The sequence below is a fragment of the Myodes glareolus genome, chromosome 4, assembly GCF_982192425.1.
Source record: "Myodes glareolus chromosome 4, mMyoGla1.1, whole genome shotgun sequence".
Classification (NCBI taxonomy): domain Eukaryota; kingdom Metazoa; phylum Chordata; class Mammalia; order Rodentia; family Cricetidae; genus Myodes; species Myodes glareolus.
In genome coordinates this window covers 68,616,206-68,635,775 of record NC_142029.1, presented here as the reverse complement: position 1 = coordinate 68,635,775, position 19,570 = coordinate 68,616,206, and the positions used below count along the sequence as shown (strand labels likewise).

Genomic DNA, 19,570 nt, shown 5'->3' with positions numbered 1-19,570 from the left:
AGAAGAGAAGAAGCAACAAAGATTTGACTGAGTATATGTGATCTGGACAATAGAAAAACAACAGAGTCTCTAGCCCCAATTTGTTTGGGAGAAAAAACAGCCAGAAAACAATAAGGAAACTTTGCTAAAATGGCTAAGAAAAAAAAAGACAACAATATAAAAACAAGAAAGGATGTACCCAGCTGTGCTGTAGTGTCACAATAGTTATGGGGGAAGCCAGCAGTTTCTTAGATTTGTAGTTTGCTTCTTAAAGTGGAGTTCATACCTCGTTCTGTAAATGTTGCCAAAAGCCTTTGACTCATGAAGTCATAAGTCCCAAGGTGGAACCTATCATTGGTATTTTGCTTCATGAATATGCTGTCAAACTGCCTTCTAAATATTTATGTTTATACCAGTGGATTAATATTGCTACCAGTCCTGGTTAGAGAAACTTATTTTTTTTCCAATGGGTATCAGTTATGCAGAGAGTAATAACTGGTTAGAGTTCTGAGAACATTCCATCATGGAGGAATTAAGACAATATTCCATCATGGAGGAGGGATGACTCAGGAGGCCTTAACCCTTGCTCAGGAAGAGTTAATGGCTTCTGTAGGTGAAGGAGTAGATGTCCCTTACTAAGGCTTAGAGAACACAATGATAAAAGGTGCAGAAGGAATGTCAGAGCCAGAGGATGGGAAAGAGTGTTGTGAAGTGCTGTCTTCTGGATATATAACAAAGCTATTGAGTTTATCAACTCACAGCAGAAGTGGTTAAAAGCCGAGATCAAGTCAGACAACATTCCAACATGGAAGAGTGATGACTCATGAGGCCTTGCCCGTAGCTCAGGAAGAGTTAATGGCTTTTGTAGGTGGGGGAGTTGTTTTTCTACAGTGGTGCAGCCACTGGTAAGTTGCCTGTGCTCCTGTAAATAACCCCACACTCATGCTTCTTCAAGCGACCTAATTAAGCCCAGTAGACCAAAAAGGGATCATGAAAATAATGGGGAACTTATTGGGAAGCAGCAATGTTCCAGAGAAAGTGGTTGAGGGGTAAATATGATCAAGAATGGTTGAGAGTAAATATAATCAAAGTATATTTATTATATGCACATATGAAATTGTCAAAGAAAAAGTAATAATATTAAAAAAATACACCCTCGGGAAAAACTAGATTAATATAGAATGATTGTTGAAATACCTTTTTAAAACACAACAGAAAACTTAGGTTAAACATTTTATAATTTATCAATATACATAATAAATATATGTCTATTTATATCTCTACATATAGTAATATGCCTATGTGCATGTATTACATTTTCATAATTATGAGTGAAATACTGAAGAAAAACAACTTATGAGAAGGAGGCATCTATTTTGGCTTAAGAGTGTTTAGTTAATGATTGCTTGGGCTCCTGGCCTTCAGCAAAACATGGCGGCGAAAGAATGTTACAGAAGAATATGCTTTGCTTCACTGTGGGCAGGGAAGAATGGAGAAAGGGAGGCCAGGACAAGATAAACCCACAAAATCATGTGCCAATTACCTACTGCTTCTAGCTAGTTTCTCCTAAAATTTCTACAATCTCCTCAAACCATCTCCAGTAACACCACCAGTCTGGGACCAACCATTCAACATATGTTCCTATGGGGGTCATGCTGTATTTAAACCATGATAGTACATTTAATCTTGTGTTTATTAATGTGTAACCAGAAATATTATTTAAATTTTTTATTGGGGTTTTGAGATAGAATTTGCTATGTAAACCTGGCTGGTCTGACCCTCAATATATGCATTGTGGAGTGTACATAGTGTTGGGGTTACAGCTGTGTCTACTAGACCTGACTTTCAGAGCTACAGTTTTTAATGAATAACTTGCACAACAAATAACAAGACACTAACTACCTGAAAGCCCCTGAAGAAAATTTTAAAGCAACAGGAATTTCTATCTTTAATAATAATTACAATGCAAAGTAAAAATTGAGTTTAGAAAACAGTTGAAAATCGTGAAAAATTGGTAACTTTTACTCATGGCAACAATATAGTACAAATACATATAGTGTAACCAACATTCTACTGATTTTGCCTTTTTCTTTTTTAATTAATGTGTATTTTAAATGCATGAGTGCTCGGTCTGCATATACACCTCAGGGCATCAAGATTATCCAATTATAGATGATTGTGTGTCACCACGTGGTTGCTGGAAATTGAACTCAGGACTTCTGGAAGAGTCCTTATCTTAATGGCTGAGCCATCCCTCCAGCGCCAATTTTGCCTTTTTCTGAGAGAAGTTTCTAAGATATCAACATGTTTGAGTGTTTCCTGCAGCAGAAAATTCACCTTATTAACATGCACCGAATTCTCCAGTTATCTGGAGCACTTTAAAAACCTCCAACAGGGATAGTCATGCAAAAATACAGTACTCAGAATGTAGTTCCGTGGTAGAGCACCCACTCAAGTATTAGGACCTGGCTTCAACCACAGCAACCCGGAAAGTAAACCCATACTGAGATGTATTTGTATTAGGTATGTAGACTTCTTTCTTTTAATTGATTTTTTGGTATTATATCATTAATCCATTCAATAGGTTTGTGGGGTTAATGATCAAACACAAAGAAATACATAAAGAAAGGAATTTGGAAAAAAATTAAATCCTGGAAGTTTTATTCATTGAATTATGGAGCTGTGATGAGGAGGTGCTGGAGCATAGCTAATTTGTCCTTCAGGGATGGTACATGTGGGTCACTGCTCTTCCATGCCTTGGTCCCTGGTGTGGTCCCCAGTGACACTTAGCTGAGGACAGCATGGGAGGTTTTCATGCCCCACAATTGGCATTTACCTCTGCTTTGCCAAAATCCCTTTGCAATAGACCTTCAAGTCCCGAAGCCCTCTTGAGGGTCTGCTGCAATCTTTTGATCCAGGTTTATGTATCACCAGTTTCTACAGTAATATCATGTGGGAAGCCGCAGGTGAGTGAATCACAGTGTCTTAGTTTATTTCTTAAGATTTTCCTCATTCATTCAGGGGCTTGAACCTGCAGTTAGCCACCAGAAAGCACACTGAAGGATCTAGTTCAGGTTGTGCTACTAAGTGACCTTGGAGACTCTGCTTTATTGCACTTCTCTGGGTCACTATTCTGAAAAATTTCATAATAAAGTGTGTATGTGTGTGTGTATGTGTGTGTGTGTGTGTGTGTGTGTGTGTGTGTATGAGAGAGAGAGAGAGAGAGAGAGAGAGAGAGAGAGAGAGAGAGAGAGAGATTTTTAGGATGAAATATAAGATTAAAATTACTCTGTTTCCTGTCAAATAGAATGCCTGTTTGCTAAAATAGATTTAATTATTTGTGATGTGAATAGCTAATTTTAAATCATTACTTAAATTGAATGTTCAAATGCCACAGGTAGGTGACATTAATGCTGAAGTTTGATTTCCTGTCTTCCTTTTCAGAAACCCTCATTTAGATTAGGGACTCCTTAATCTAACAGTTAACTGGAACTCTGTCTGCCCTTTGTCTACATATCTCCATTGTCTCTTGTCCAGATTTCTATTCCAATCAGACATGTTAGCTGTATCCATGCATGTTCTGCAAAATTACACATTTTCTTAATCTTTTTTCTCTTTGAAATTGAAACTGCCCATCTCTTACCTGCCCTACTTTTGGCAACTAACTATCCCCTCCAAATTACAAGATTTGGCCAGGCACATGCTTGTGTTCAGGACATTTGTTGTTAACCTGCTTCTTAGCAACAGGCAACAGACTAAATGCCTTTTCTATATTTCTGAATTTCATGATAAACCCCCTACAGTGCAAATGTTCTCTTCACTTTACAGTTTTGAAAACTGCAGGGCTGACCTCAGAGCCAGCACTTTGTGGAGTTAACCCAGAACAATTAGCAATATTTGCCCAGATGTTCACCACTAGAGCCAGTATTCTCATAGCTAGTGTTGCCTCCAAGGCAGTGTGAGTTTCCTGTGAAATATTATGGCTATTCAGAACCCAAGACTGACAGGAATGGAGGATCCGCGGTAAAGGAAACATGAAATTCACTGTGGTTAGATAGAGGTGACTACTTTTCTGATAACATTTTATCTATAATTCTGTATAAATAGCTATCAGTTATAAAACTTATTCTTAATTTATTCACAAAAGTCACGGTTTCCTCACTTTTTCACCTAAAATATGACTGAAGAAGGTAAAGAACGTAGAGGTATTATTCTTATTATTTTGATATAGGGTATCATATTGTTCGTGGACAGCTACGATTGATCCTGAAGCCTCCTCGCCCACCCCTGTCTTACAAGTGATGGATTACAGGTCTCATGGCTATGCTCGGTTGTATTACTCCTATGGTGACCAGCCTGCTCTACGCAAACTTTTCAGGGAAGGAAATGCTCATTGAATTAAAAGAAACAGACACCTCACACACGTGTGTACAAGATTACACATAGAAATGTATGCTAAAGACATGTCAATTCAAATCTAAGTTCTACACTCACATTTCTAAAATAAGACTTTACAGTGAGACTTTATCAAGTCTAGAGAAGGTTCAGGCACAGTGAAGTAATAAGTCCTTCCCATCCCATTTTAATCTGCTCTGTAACAGCGAGTTGTTTATGGACAATTTTCTTTTCAGGCAGTTGAGCCCTCAGTCTGTAGATTTATGTAAATATGAATTTGCATTTGCTCTGACTATGCATCCAGGATAGGCTTAAGCATGACCCAGCACATTTATATTTGTTATTTGTTGGCCACAAAATTATAATACATTTTTTAAAGGCTGGGCAGGCCTGGTAGGCAGAGGTGGGAAAAACACAACACTTTACATCTATTTTACATATTTGGCCTTATTTGATTTTTAGAAGAGCTCATTGAGGCAAATTGGGTATATTGCTATGATTCTCATTTTGCACTCAGGAAATCTAAAGAGAAAATTAGGCAAATTTTTCAGGGTCACAAACATTTTAGTGCAAAGTCTGAATTAGAATTCAAGTTTTGTGATGTGGCTTCCATAATAAGTAGAGGTTTTTGTTAGGCTGCTGACTGTGAATAAGTATTTCCTCTGATATCCCAGACAAACAGTCTTGTCTCCTGACTTGGGGCTGAATTTCCAAGTGTTTCACGTCAGGCACTAAGTCATCTGTGGCTCCTGCCTGTGTTTTGCTCAGTGTGAGGAAGGCAGTGATAAGGAGTCATGGTGATGTCACAGCTTTGTTACATGAGACACCTGGAACACTGTGTTGGGGAGATATTGCAGCATGGTTCCTTCAGAAGCATTTCTATCTGTTCACACTGACGACTATATCTTCTTGCCATGTGGAACCATTAAAACACTTGAAACATGGCTGGCAGAATAATAGGGAAGCTCATTTTAACAGTTATTTAACTAATACTGTTATGGAAACTGACAACATATAATCACATGCATTCATGGAGCAGTGAGTATGCTATGATGCATATGTATAATGTTCAGTATGGTTACAATGCTGTGTTGTGGGTCTCACAAATTTCTTCTTCCTGTCAAACTGAAATTTCATAAACTCTGACTCTCTCTCTCCATCTCTCTACTCTGGTCTCTGGTTAACATCTTTACACTCTCTGTGAGTTTTATGGCTCTTAATTGCAAACATAAGTGAAGACATGGTGCTTTTCTGACTATGCCTTGCTCTGTATAACATAACGTCTTCTTTCTGATAAACACACATTGTTGCAAATGACAGAATTTTCCTTCTTTTAGAGGCTACATAGTATTTCACTGTGAATACCATGCCACATTTTCATTATCCATGGGCCCATTGGTAGATGCTGTTTCTGTAACTCGGCTATCACAGACATAGCTGCTATGAACACAGATATGCAGATGTCTGTTCATCATACTTATTGTGAGTCATTTGGATCAATATCTAGAAGTCAAATTGCTAGTTAGTATGTTAAATCTATCTCTTAACGCAGTGAAGGCATAAAAAGTGTATTTATTCAACACAGTCATACTGGGAAAAGGAACAAAGGAATTTTGTGACCCTACAAGCCAATCTTTAGGTTGCTGGCATGAGGAGTAGGTTTAAGAAGATGGTCAGAGCTGTGTATAGCTAAGCAGTTCTTGTCAAGGCATGCTCCTGCACTCCATTGACTCATCATTGTAGACTCCAGTCTTTGCTGCCAGGTAGTCTGACATGTCTCTTTCCAGGGTACTAGCACAGCATCCTTTGCCTAGCTCAGGACTGAGCCTTTTCACTCTAGGTCACCTTCCCACCCTCATCCCTCCCTTCCCCCTCTCTTCCTCTCTCTGTTTTGTTCTTTTTATTTTTTGGTGAAAACAGCAGAATTTTCCCATAATAGGTTTGACATACATTTCTTCCAAAAGTATCTAATAACTTTTCTTCTTTATATTCTTGAAACTTTTCCCCTCTCTTTCGGATACTAGTCATTCTGAGAATGCGAGGCAGTATCTCATGGAGGTTTGAATTTGCCATTCCTTAGTGATTGGTGATGTCAGACATTTTATTCAGGTGTCTACTGGTGATCTGTGTGCCTTCTTTTGAGAAATCTTTATGGTGGTCTTTTGCTAGTTTTCAATCAGGTTATTACTTTATTGCTGTTGAGGGACTTACTACATATAATGTGATAATTATATATAATATGCAAGGAATCAAGATTCTTGCATGTTTTAAATGCCAAACCCTTACCAAATGGTGGCTTAGGAAGGGTTTCTCTCATTTCATGGGCTGACTTTTCACTCTGCTCGTTTCTTCCTTTGCTGTGAAGGAGCTTTTTAGTTTGATGTGATCTTACTCCTGTGATTTCCCTTCTGTTGCTTTAACTTTTGGAGTCAAACCCGAAAATTCTTTGGTCAGAACAATGCCATATATTATTTCATGTTTTTTCCCTATGGAAGTAGTTTCATGGTATCTGATCTTCTAGTTATAAATAGTATGGCTATTTATTTTTAAAATGCAGTTGATTTTCATTTTGTGCATGCCAATATCTAATTTTGCTCTTACTCTTTATTGAACAAAGAGCATTTTGACCATTGTGTATTAATATGTAGCTCAGGGTTGCTCTATTAGACATAATAACCTTAGCAGAGTCTCATTGTAACTCAAGATTTCCATTAGGTGAATTTCAGCAAATATTTCCGATAATGTTTCCCCAGATTTTTTTCTTTTTTTGTTTTTTTCGAGATTATAGTTTATTTGTGTAGCTCTGAAGCCTGTTCCAGAATTCACTCTGTATGTAGACCAGGCCTAGAACTCACAAAGATCTGCCTACCTCTGCCTCCTGAGTGCTGGAATTAAAGGTGTGTGCCACCACTGCCCAGCGTTTCCCCAGATTTTTAATTGCCTATCTATTGCATTTTTCTATCATTTCTTTCTTCCTCCCTCCCTCCCTCCCTCCCTCCCTCCCTCCTTCCCTCCTTCCTTTTCTCCTTCCTTCCTCCCTTCCTTCCTCCAACCCTCCTTTTCTTCCTCTCTCCCTCCTTCCTTCTGTCTTTGCTTGCTTGGACTTTTGAGATGTGGTTTCTCTGTGTGTCCTGGGTGTTCTGGAAGTTGCTTTGTAGTCTAGACTGACCTCAAACTCACAAAGATCTATATTTCAATATTCTTTTAATAGTCCTTCAAAATTTTCTCCTGGTATGAGTTGAAAATATAGTAACAAACACACAATTTTATGTAAGTGAGTTGTGTGGTGTTGGATATTGTGACATTTCTACTTAGGGTACTACTCTAGCCACCCCCTTACTGATGTAAGGCATCATAATACTCTACCGAAGGTCACTATTGGATTCTTCTATTACTTGCCAATTTAAGTCATACATTTAGTGCCTGGGGCCCTTCTCCAGTGTTCCTGATATTACTTCTAGGGTTTTATTTAGGGCTTCATTCCCAAAGTTAAAGGGTGACATAGTATGTGCCCTTCTGTGCCGAAGTTACAACACAGGAGAAACTGTTGTCTTCTGGATCGTAGTGCAGAAGAAATGCCTCAGTATACAAAAGGACGTGAGCATGTATAGAATGGAGACCTTCATTGAAGAGCAGAGCTAGGATTGAAGAGAACCCAAACAGAAGACCTTCTCACCCTGCCATATTCCAGAGCAGACATGTGAGCAAGAATGAATTTCATTTGACAGTTTATGAGGAGGAGATAACTGTAAATATACACTAGTTTTGGTCTCCACCCGTACTCCTGTGATTCATCTCTGGACTGATGAAGTAAGAGTCACTGGGAAAGGGTGGTGTGATCAGAGGGACCGCAGGGAAAGAGCCTACTTTCTTTGTGACTAGTCATTAACACTGAGGATTCCACCACAAACCAATTCCTTTAGTAATTTATTGGTGTCTTTTTATGTGCCATGTAGATTTTTCTGATTTGGAAATGACAGTCTGCATTTAAGATGCTGCAGGCTGGTGGGATGACAAGTACTTATTGCTCGATGATATCTGAGACTATGGATATTTTTAACCGTATTGGACATTAAAGTGGCGTCATTTGTCCATTAGTTTGAAATAGTAGCTATCATAAATATTATAGGTAATAAAAGATAGACAATAAATGAAATACGCTGTTTTTTCTTGACACTTTATGTGTATTGACTGTACTTAATTCCCACATTTTTAGTGTGATATATTTAGCCAAAAAAGTAGTTTCGTGGTGTCAGAAAAATTATACTAGAAGAATCTGTAATTTGCCTAGCAAGCATCACAGAAGACCTACATTAGAATAACCCTTTTCAGGAATGGGGGAATCATTACATGGGTGCAAGAGATGGACGGACACAGGCACTAAATTGAGGTGGTCAGATATGAAAGTGGGACAGAAGAGAATGAATGGAGAGAAAGGGAATTGCTGGAGAGATTAGCAGAACATTTCACCTCAGGAAAATGAGAGGCAGGTGATAAAACACGTGGTACATAAAATGTATGCTCTTTTACACTGTGTACTAGACACGCTCCGCAATGTGTGGTCAGAGCCTTCATTTACAGAAACATGTTTTCAGATATAATGTGGCAAAATGGTTCATACTTATTTTATCAAAAATTATGGATTAAGAGACTTATATATTTTTGAAACAACCCCATGAACAGATATGCTCAGTTTCTTTGGTGTTCTAGATGTAGATCCCAACTAGCTAGTGTTTCTACAGGAAGCCAGTGTAATTGCATTTCTCGCATAGCCAGAGACAATAGGGCAGAGTTACACTGCATGAAGTGGAAGGTCACTCAGAAGAGAAAAGAAAGGCTCCAATTGGTTAGTTATATTTTTGGCTATTAATTACACAAGTAGTAAGTGAATCCAATTATGTAGAATCAAAATAAGTGCAGGTAATGGAATAAAGCACAGGCATTCTCTGTCCCATCATCTTTCTGATGAATGCTGTTCGCCTGTCCAGAGGTAAGCACTGTTACCAGTTCTGAACATTTCACAACAGTAGTGCACCTTTGCATACTCTACTAACAATGAAAAAAACAAAGTTTTCAAAACCAGAAAGAGATCATGTTATACACTGCGTTTTGTGCTTAACAGTGCATTTTCAACCTTCTAATTTATTTAAAAGTTTCTTTACAAACTTAGTTACTTATACGGTTCTGCTACCAAGGCTGTACTTATCCAAGTACACCAATTTCTCTTCATATTTCTTAAGGCTTCTGAGTGTTAGATATGGGGAAGCGGAGTTGTGGATTCAAAATGTATCCAAATTCAAAATGTATGCTGACTTGAGTTTTAAGGATAGGATTCCCAGACTACTTTCTAGGTGACAATGGTTTACATTTAAATATTATGTCAGTCATTCTTGTCCTCTCCTTGCATTGTTTTTAACAATCACTAATGTTTTAAAATTAAAAGCTCTTATCTCAAAGATGTGTAAAACAAGACATTGTTGTTTTGGCCATTTTTGGAGTTGAATATATGATGTTCATGCTTATCAGCACCTCTGTGAATTTTGTTTATGTGCATGTTCTTAGCGCTTTGAAGAAACTCTTTATATTTTATTGCTATGAAACGCATGTTTTTCTTATGACCCAGTGGTTTTTTTCACAAGCTTGTATCTTCCATTTATGATTTGCTCCTAATATGAATGGCATCCTAAGTTCTGAAATGGAGAAAACATTTTCCATTGTTTCATCTGACTTTTGCCTTTTAATGTGTTGCTTACTACACCTTCATACTTCAATGTTATAATGGCATCTGTGTTTTCTTCTAGAACATATACTTTATATATTTTTAAAATTAAAACATTTAATCCAACTGGGGTTTGTTTTTCGTGTGTAATATACACACAATGACTTTCTCCTGAAGAAAGAAAGATTTGATAGAAACCTTCTTTGGGAGTCTATAAAATTTTGACAATAAACTTGAAGCACTAGCTTTCTGATGTATTAACTTCTCAAAATATAATATGTAAGCATTCACTTTTCATTTTAATTGTATTTTATTGAAGTATATTAATCGTACAAAATGATGACTTTTCATGTGAATTTTCACTCATACACGATGTACTTTGATTCTGTTCGCTCCTGTTCCTCCATTATACTAGTTGAAGTGGGGTTGATATCTTAGAGAGATTTTGGTTTATGTTTTCCTGATAAATAGTGATATTGAATATTTCCCAGTATTTCTTTGCATAGTTGTATGTATTCTTTTGAGAATTGTTTGTTTATATATTTTTGAGAAAGAGTCTCACTCTATCCAGGATAACCAGGAACTCACTGTATAATTCAATCTGGCTTTGAACTTTTGGTAATTCCGCTGCAGCAGCCTCCTAAGTACTGGGATTAGAGAAATGAATCACCATGCCCTGCTATTATCCAGTTTTATTTGGGTTACTATTTCTTTTCACTATTAGATCTCAGAATTCCTTGTATATTCTTGATGGCAATCTTTGTCAGAGTACAGTTTACAAATATTTCCTCTATGTTTCTTGCTTCCATTCCTGGGGAGATTTTAGACTGATATAATCTTATTTGCCTACTTTTTCCTCTTTGCCTTTGGCATCATTTCCAAAGTCCTTGCCCAGTTCATTGTTTTATGATGCTTTCCTGAAGCAGATTTATAGTTGCAAGTTCTGCATGCAAGTCTTGAATCTGTTTTGATGTGATGTTTATATCTGGGGAGGCAAGGGCTGGTGCTATTTTGCATGTGGACTTTCCTGTGAAAAATTTTTGAAAATGTTAAGGGTTTAACCCTTCCCCCCAAAGAACTTCAACAGCACCCAGAATGAAAGAAAAAGCTATTTGATGAGCACAAAGCTCAAATTTCTACTCTAGGTTCGGTCAGGAGCAGAAACATGACATGGCTTTTTAGGGCAGGTGGTATTGTCATAGTCTTATCTACATGATCATCCTAGTAGAGGCTTTTATCCTTGCTCTGAAAGAGATTTTCTCCGGATCTAAGCACATTTCACAGAAGTTGAAATTTCAGGTTTCTGGTTAGAACAGTTTTATCATTACCCAACAGAACTTGCTGTTTAACCAGGTGCCAGTGGTGGTCGCTTCTCAAGAGGATAGGGCCAACAATATATTTCAAAGCAGAGAAAGTTCCACTCTCACAGAGTGGGATCCAGCAGTTGGATCTTCGCACAGTTGGATCTTAACGATGTAGAAGGAAGACTTATAGTTCACTTTCTAATTCCTATGCTGTAGTAACATTTTAGTTGTATTTTAATAAATAAGGCTTGCCTGAAGATCAAAAAAGTAAAATAGTCACACTGGCCAGCCTTACATCAATGATACACATCTTTAATCCAAGTAGCCACACTAGCTTGCCATAGAAACTAGGGGGTAGTGATGCACATCCTTAATCCCAGAACTAGAGAGGATTATAAAACAGGAGGAGACAGCTCTAGGTCTCTGTCTCATTCTGAGAGTCCTGGAGGCAGGATAGTCATTTCAGACTGACGTAGAAGTAAGAGCCAGTGGATGGCTGTTTTACTTTTCTGACCTTCAGACTGAACCCCAGTTTCTGTCTCTGAGTTTTTATTAATAGTGTTTCATTATGTAAAGTGTGTTAATCATCTTTAATTAGTGTTAAAGTTTAATTCGTTCTTTTTTCCCTTCTAAAAGACTGTCTCTACCAAGGCATCTTTGTACTGTTGTCAGAGCAATTGAGTTTGCTCACTCACGTGGACTTACTTCTAGCCTTCTCCGTCCTGGTCAACATGTCTGTATTTATGTTAATACCTTGCGACTTTGATTCACAGCACTGGAGTATATTTCAAAATCTGGTACTGTAATTATTCCTGTTTTCATTTTTGCTCTTACGATTGTTTTATCTAGTAAGGTTTATTTGTTTATGTGATTCTGTGCTAATGGTATTTTGTAGTTTTGTGAGGAATGCCTCTAGTGGATTGGTAGGAATTGTTTTGAATCTTGTAAAGTCTGGTAATTTTAATAATAATTTATTCTTAATTTTTCTTTTTTATTAGTAACCTATCTTTTCAAAGGACCAGTTTGAATTTCACTTGTTTTTTTCTTGTTGGTGTTCTAGTTTTAGTTGCACTAAAGTTTATTTTCATCAGTTTATTTAGGCCTCCATTTTAAGCCTTTCTCTATTGAGGCGGAAACTTGGCTTATTTACTTAGAATTTTCTTATTTTCTCCTATATGTCTTTAATACTTTAGCTTACTTCTGAACGTTGCTTTTGATGAACACATTTTGATAAATTATTTTTACCTTTTAAGATGTCATGTTTCTGAAAATTATATTTCTTCTATGATTTCTTTGTACCATGTGTCACTTAAAATATCGCTTAATCTTCAAATATTTGGGAATACATAGCTATTTTCCAGTATTGAGTTGTAGCTTAACTCTTTTTAGTATAGTATAAAGCCACATACTATGTGATTTATATTCTTCTAGATTTGTTTATTTATGTGTTATGATATGTAGCATGTTCTTCTTTAGAGAATATTTGTCATGAGCTGGAGAAGAACGTGTGTTCTACTATTATTCCCTCTTTCCTAGTCTGTTGGCCTACTTTTCTTTCTTAGTGTGACAGCATTTGAACACCATGGCTTAACAGTGAGACCTAACACTGGCTAGTGTTTGTCTTCTAGTTTTGTTCTCCTTAAATGCTGCTAGATAGTCAGCATGAATTGCTTCTCTGTATAAACCATAAGTTTAGATTGTTGATGTCTATAAATAACTCATTGGGGTATTGATTGGGATTACATTGAACCTATAGATCAAATTGACAGGAACTGAAGTTTTGATACTGTCAAGGTTTACTATGACTGTAGAATGCAATAGTCTTAGTTCATTTTTCCTTTGAACTTTTAAAAAATTATGAACTTGTTATGTCCTTCATGTAGATCTTATGCATACTTGTTAAATTTCCCTCCAAATATTTGCTTTTTGGGATTGTTTGCCCTACAATCTCATCTTTCTGACTGAGTACTTATTTCAGCTTATCGAATTTTTCTAAAATTGAACATTGACTTTCAAGCTCCTAGAATGTTGAAACTTACAGTAGAAGTCTCAAATTATTTCTCTAATTAAAGCATTTTATCAAATTAAAATCAAGATGCAAAAAACTTAATAAAGAAACATAGGAAGTGAATCAAGGAAAAAGTGTCAAATTCTGGTCACTCAGGAAGGTTGGTGTGAAGTGTGAGGAAATGTACAGTGTAGTTTACAAAACAAGATTGGTACTCAGGGGTCAGTTGTTGACAGTCCCATGCAAAGTGTTATACAGTTGGAGATTTGGAGACATGATAAACCTTTTCTTTTGGCTTACTCTGTGCATCCATTGGTTAACTTTGCAGTTCAGGCTGATTTTTTTTTAAATTGATTTTTATTGAGCTCTACACTTTTCTCTGCTCCCCTCCCTGCTTCTACCCTTCCCTTCAATCCTCTTCCAAGGTTCCCATGCTCCCAATTTACTCAGGAAATCTTGTTTTTTTTTTTTTTTTAATTCCCATGTAGATTAGATCTATGTATGTCTCTCTCTCTTAGGGTCTTCGTTGTTGTCTAGGTTCTCTGAGATTGTGATTTGTGGACTGATTTTTCTTTGTTTTATGTTTAAAAAACCACTTATGAGTGAGGACATGTGATATTTGTCTTTCTGGACTTTTAACTCATGATTTTATGGTGGCAGCCTCTCAAGTGTTGGGATGATGGTGTGCAACAAATGCCAAGTCCGTGGTTTGAATGAGAATGACTCCCATCAGCTCATATATTTGGATGCTTAGTCACTAGGGAGTGGGCTGGTTCAGAGGGATTAGGAGCTGTGGCATTGTTGGAGAAAGTGTGTCACTGGAAGGGGTCTTTGAGATTTCAAAAGCCCACATTCAGGTTCAGAGTTTTGTTCTCTGCCTACTGCCGGGAAGCCAGGAAGTAGGTCCTAGCTATTGCTCCAGTGCTATGCCCACTGCCATGTCCCTGTGTGATGATAATGGACTAATCTCTGAAACGGTAAGCAAGACCCCAATTACATGTTTTTTAAAAAATAGGTTGCCTTGGTCATGATGTTTTTTCACATCAACATAACAGTGGCTAAGACATCAGCTTAGCAAGGTATTTGATCTTACCCCTTTAGAAGACTTTAGCATTTAGTACAGTGCTTAATAAGTAGACGGTGCTTAATATATATACATTGAATAAGTAAAGCACAAAGAAATACATCACTGAAAGAGCTACATTTAAAATTAAGGTTAAATTAAACTGAAATCATCTTTCATACTTCTGCTAGTGATATGAGGAAACTAATTCCAAAACCCATTTAAATATTTCACATCTTAGTTCCTGTAAAAATACGTAAGTATATAGAAACACTCCTATTATTTGAAATGTTTCCAAATGTTGGGGTAGATGATGATTCTAAAGTTTCAATTACAGCCTTCTCTTCCCGTATAATATATGAGTAAAAGTTATTCCTTGAGTAATATCCTTGGAATTAACGTGCACTCTAAAGCTTGTGGGAGGGGGTTTAACATTATAGTTACATTTCCTTCTATTTTCCGAGAACCTGTTGATTCTCTGGGGTCCCCAGAGCCATAAGATAGAAAACTTTCTTCTTTCATGTGGTTTCTTATCTACTTGTAGAGAAAGCAATAGTTCTTCTCTTCCTTTAAAAAGTGGAGGAACATTGTTTTTCATCTTGTTGTCTTACCTGTGACTTTAGCATCCTTTCATTGAATTGTATATTTTTTTCATTAAGTGGCGAGAGTTTATTTTAAACAGTCTACTGGTGGGAATTTATGATAAAATAGAAGATATTTGAGGAAAGGTGTTGCAGATGGACTCTGCGCACACACTAACCTAATAATATATTTGAAATGAATGATAATATCAAAAATATCCTCACATTAAAATTCTGCTTTTTTTGGTTTTCCAATTTTTGTACAATTATAAAATAAAAATAAATTCATTTAAACCTTAATTATTTTCCCTTTCTCAGACCCAATATTCATTTTCCTCTAAAATTTGTGACTTATAGAACTTAAAATAAATTTTATGGTTTATTTTTTTATGTTATGCCTATTAATGTTTTATCTACATGTGTGCCTATTCATTTGGGGAGTTCTTGGCCCTTGGGGAGGTTAGGAGAGAGTGTGAAATCTCCTGGAACTCAAATTGAGGAGGGTTGTAAGCTGTTATATTGGTATTAGGAATCAAAGTTGATTCTCTGCACAAAGAATGTTGTCAAAATTGTTCACTTAAGGATTATTTCCTTATTCTTATATTCACTTGCCCTTCGGCTCTCCTCAACTCCAAGCTACATGATCATTAATAGAAGAAAGAAGGGTTATATATTTTTTAAATAATGAAGAACTGACAACCAAAAAGCCTATATATAGTGAACTGACCTAGACTTTCTGCAGATAAGTTACAATTGTGTAGCTTGGTCCTCTGGAGGGACTCCTAACAATGGGAGCAAAGCCTGTCTCTGACTCTTCTACATGTTTTTGGGACCCTACTCTTCATACTGGTTCACCTGGCCCAGCCATAAGACATGGGGAGGTGCTTAGTTTAACTACAATTTGTTATGCCATATTATACTGATACTCGTGGGAGACCTGCCCTTTCCTAAACAGAAACGAAAGAGGAGTGGACTGGCGGATGTGAACAGAGGAGAGATGGGGAGGGGTACTTGGAGGAGTGGAGGGAGGAGATATTGTGGCTGGGATGTAAAACAAACAAATTTATTTATTTTAAAAAAAATTGAAAAGAAAAAAATCACATTTAAAGTGGAAGATTTAAGTCAGAAAATGGTTTCCTTTTATGCTTTTCTATGATCACATGTCTGATTAAAAAATAAATGCAAAGAAGGCAACCAAATGTTGATTCCTGGGTGCCGTGTCAGCTTAGGTTTTCTGTTATTTGAGGACATAAATGATAACTATGGCATCCCATAGGCATTGTTTGCCATGTGGGGATTCAGCAGACTTTCTAAATCAAAGTCTTGTTATTTTCAGTTCAACAAAGTCAGCAATATGGTCAGTGCTTTTTTGAATTTTAGTCCCTTTAAGCTTGAACAACAATGTATAATACTTGGTGCCCTACTGAACCAATTATAATCATATGGTTTAAAATTTAAACATATTTTACACTTGTGTGTGTTGGTCAATTGATTGTGTGTGTTAATGGTGTTTGTGTATGAGTGTGGGTGCACACTTCGCACTGTACACGTGTGGAGATCAAAGGACAACTTGCAGGTATTTTCCACCACCCCACCCGCTATGTGGGTTTTGGGAACTGAACTCAAGGTCATCATGATTTGTGGGAGGTATCTTTATCTGCTGAGTCATATATTTATAAGATATTCTGATGTTAAATAAAATAGTAGACATTTGCTCCAGAAGGGACAGAGAGAATTATTTCAGAAAGTTGTAGTTCTTTTAATGAATATGTCCATTTTCCTTGACTGGCTCAATTACCAGGTCATACCAGGCAGATGAACCCAACAAACCATTCCCAGGTGGCAGCGTTCATCCTCTTGGGGCTCTCGCAGGTATGGGAGCTTCGGTTTCTATTCTTCACTGTCTTCTCAGCAGTGTATCTTTTGACTGTAACTGGCAATCTTCTTATTGTGGCCATAGTGACCTCGGACCCACGCTTGCACACGACTATGTATTTTCTTTTAGGCAACCTTTCATTTTTGGATTTCTGCTACTCTTCAATCACCGCCCCCAGGATGCTGGTTGACTTGCTCTCACACAGCCCCACTATTTCCTTCGGAGCCTGCCTGACGCAACTGTTCTTTTTCCACTTCATTGGAGGCATCAAGATATTCCTACTGACTGTCATGGCATATGACCGTTACATTGCCATTTCCCAGCCCCTACGTTACACACTAATTATGAACCAGACAGTCTGTGGGCTCTTCATGGCAGCCTCATGGGTAGGAGGTTTTATCCACTCCATTGTGCAAATTGGACTGACTGTGCATCTGCCATTTTGTGGTCCTAACAAGCTGGACAACTTCTATTGTGATGTGCCACAACTGATCAAATTGGCCTGCACTGACACCTTTGTTCTAGAGCTTCTGATGGTTTCTAACAATGACTTGGTCACTCTCATGTGTTTTCTTGTGCTGCTGGGCTCCTACACTGCCCTGCTTTTGATGCTCCGAAGTCATTCCAGGGAGGGTCGCAGCAAGGCTCTGTCTACTTGCGCCTCTCACATCACTGTGGTGACTATAATTTTTGTGCCTTGCATCTACATCTATGCAAGGCCTTTTAGAACATTCCCCATGGATAAGGCAGTTTCTGTGCTATACACAATGGTCACTCCTATGCTGAATCCTGCTATTTATACCCTGAGAAATAAAGAAGTGATTGCAGCCATGAAAAAGCTGTGGAGGAGGCAGAAAGATTTTCTTGGTCCCTCAGAGCATTGACATCTCAGCAGTAGCCAGAATTTGAGGACTGAAAAATGATCCAGAAGATCCATAAAGTAGATAAGACTCTGTGCCTGTTGTTTAAAAACTGCTTTTAAGTAGAGTTAATTTCTGGCATTTGGAACATGAATAGAACATTTCAGAACTACTATGTGCCTTCTAGGAAGAAAAGGTAGTAATTTAGAAAGAATGGTTGTGATGCCGACCATGATAAGAATGTTCCAGTTTATACTGCAATATACCCACAAGTAATGAAGCTGGTGACCCTTTCCTGATATTTCTTCTATACAAATCAGAGGATTTTTTTTCAATTTCTTAGAGGCAGGTGATTAAAATAAATGTGCAATCTTATATATATTTCAGGAGGCTGAATGACTGTCAATGAAGAAAGAAAATTACCTTGGCAAGTTAATTTTGCTCTCATAGTTTCTTAAAACCATAGCTATTAACATCATCAGCATTGCCACCGTTATTAATACCCTCATTGCTATTATCATCATCACACTCACTGTGATCACCATAGTCATCAAAATCGTCATCATCATTTTTGCCATCATCACCATCATTCTTGATGAGAGCTCTGTGTGACAGGCATTGAGTGTAGTAGCTTATATTTATATTCTTTTTTAATTCCCTCAATATTATTTGAATTATGCACCATCATCAGTTTACAGATTAGAGATACTAAATAACTTGTTTAAGTATTCAGCTTATTTATGGAATTGAACCTAGGTCAATCCTAGCTTAAATCCTACATTGTATCTAAAACTTCTTTTTGTGTCTTAGGGTCAGCCTTTCTGGAAAACACAAATATGCAAATATGGCCTTTTACCTTGGATTAGGTTTGTGGTATTTGGAGAATGAGACACATTGGGAGGGCGATTCTTGAACTGAATACATGATGATTAGAAGATTGGGGGAGGAAGTTTGGACAAAATATTCATACATACCAGTTGCCTTAGTTACTACTTTTCTATCACTGTGACGAAACTCCTTGACCATGTCAGCTTCTAAAAAGAAAGCATTTAATTGGGTGCTTACAGTTCCATATGGCCCAGAAGAATTGACTTTAGGGAACTAACATCCAGAACATTGATGAGGTAGTTTATGTGAAAGTGTCGGCTCAGTTACCTGATGGAACTATTGCGGAAGGATTAGGTGGTTGTAGGAAGAGGCCTTGTTGGAGAAGACTTCTGTCACTTTGAGGTGCCAGAAGCCAGTGGCATGCTCAGTTAGTTCTCTTTCTGCCTCCTACTTTGGGATCAGATGTATGATCTCCGCTACTGCTCCAACATCATGCCTAGCTCCTTGCTTCCATGATCGCTGCTATGATGATCATGGGCCATCTGGAACCGTAAGACCCAAATTTAATTGTTTGGTTTTATTTTTTTGTAAGTTGCCTTGGTCATGGAGTTTTGTCACAGCGATAGAAGACTAGTAACTAAGGCAACTGGTATGAATGAATCTTTTTATTCTTCATGTCTTTCAAGTTTTGCTGTCTTCCAGACTGTCTAGAGTGGAGGTTGACTGTTGTGTTGGCGCTCCATTCTCTGGTTCTTAGACAGAGGGTGGAATGAGAAGATTCATAAGCATCCTTAGCAGCTCCCCTTTAATTTCAGAAGCTTTGGAGTCTCTTTGCTATGCTCTCCTGATTTACTCAGGCCTAGACACTATATGTAAAAATGATGTTGAGAAAGGACAATAAATACTAAACCTGTTATGTACTTTTTCCTTGGAAACTTCACACTTGTATACAGTGTA

General features: G+C 37.4%; 1 protein-coding gene across 1 annotated transcript; it reads left to right on the top strand.

Moving 5' to 3' along the window:
* The first annotated feature begins 16,864 nt into the window (after window positions 1-16,864).
* On the top strand, window positions 16,865-17,809 carry Or4d5 (olfactory receptor family 4 subfamily D member 5). Its single transcript, XM_048417470.3, has one exon. The coding sequence runs from the start codon at window positions 16,865-16,867 to the stop codon at window positions 17,807-17,809; it is 945 nt and encodes a 314-aa protein (XP_048273427.2).
* The last annotated feature ends 1,761 nt before the right edge of the window (window positions 17,810-19,570 follow it).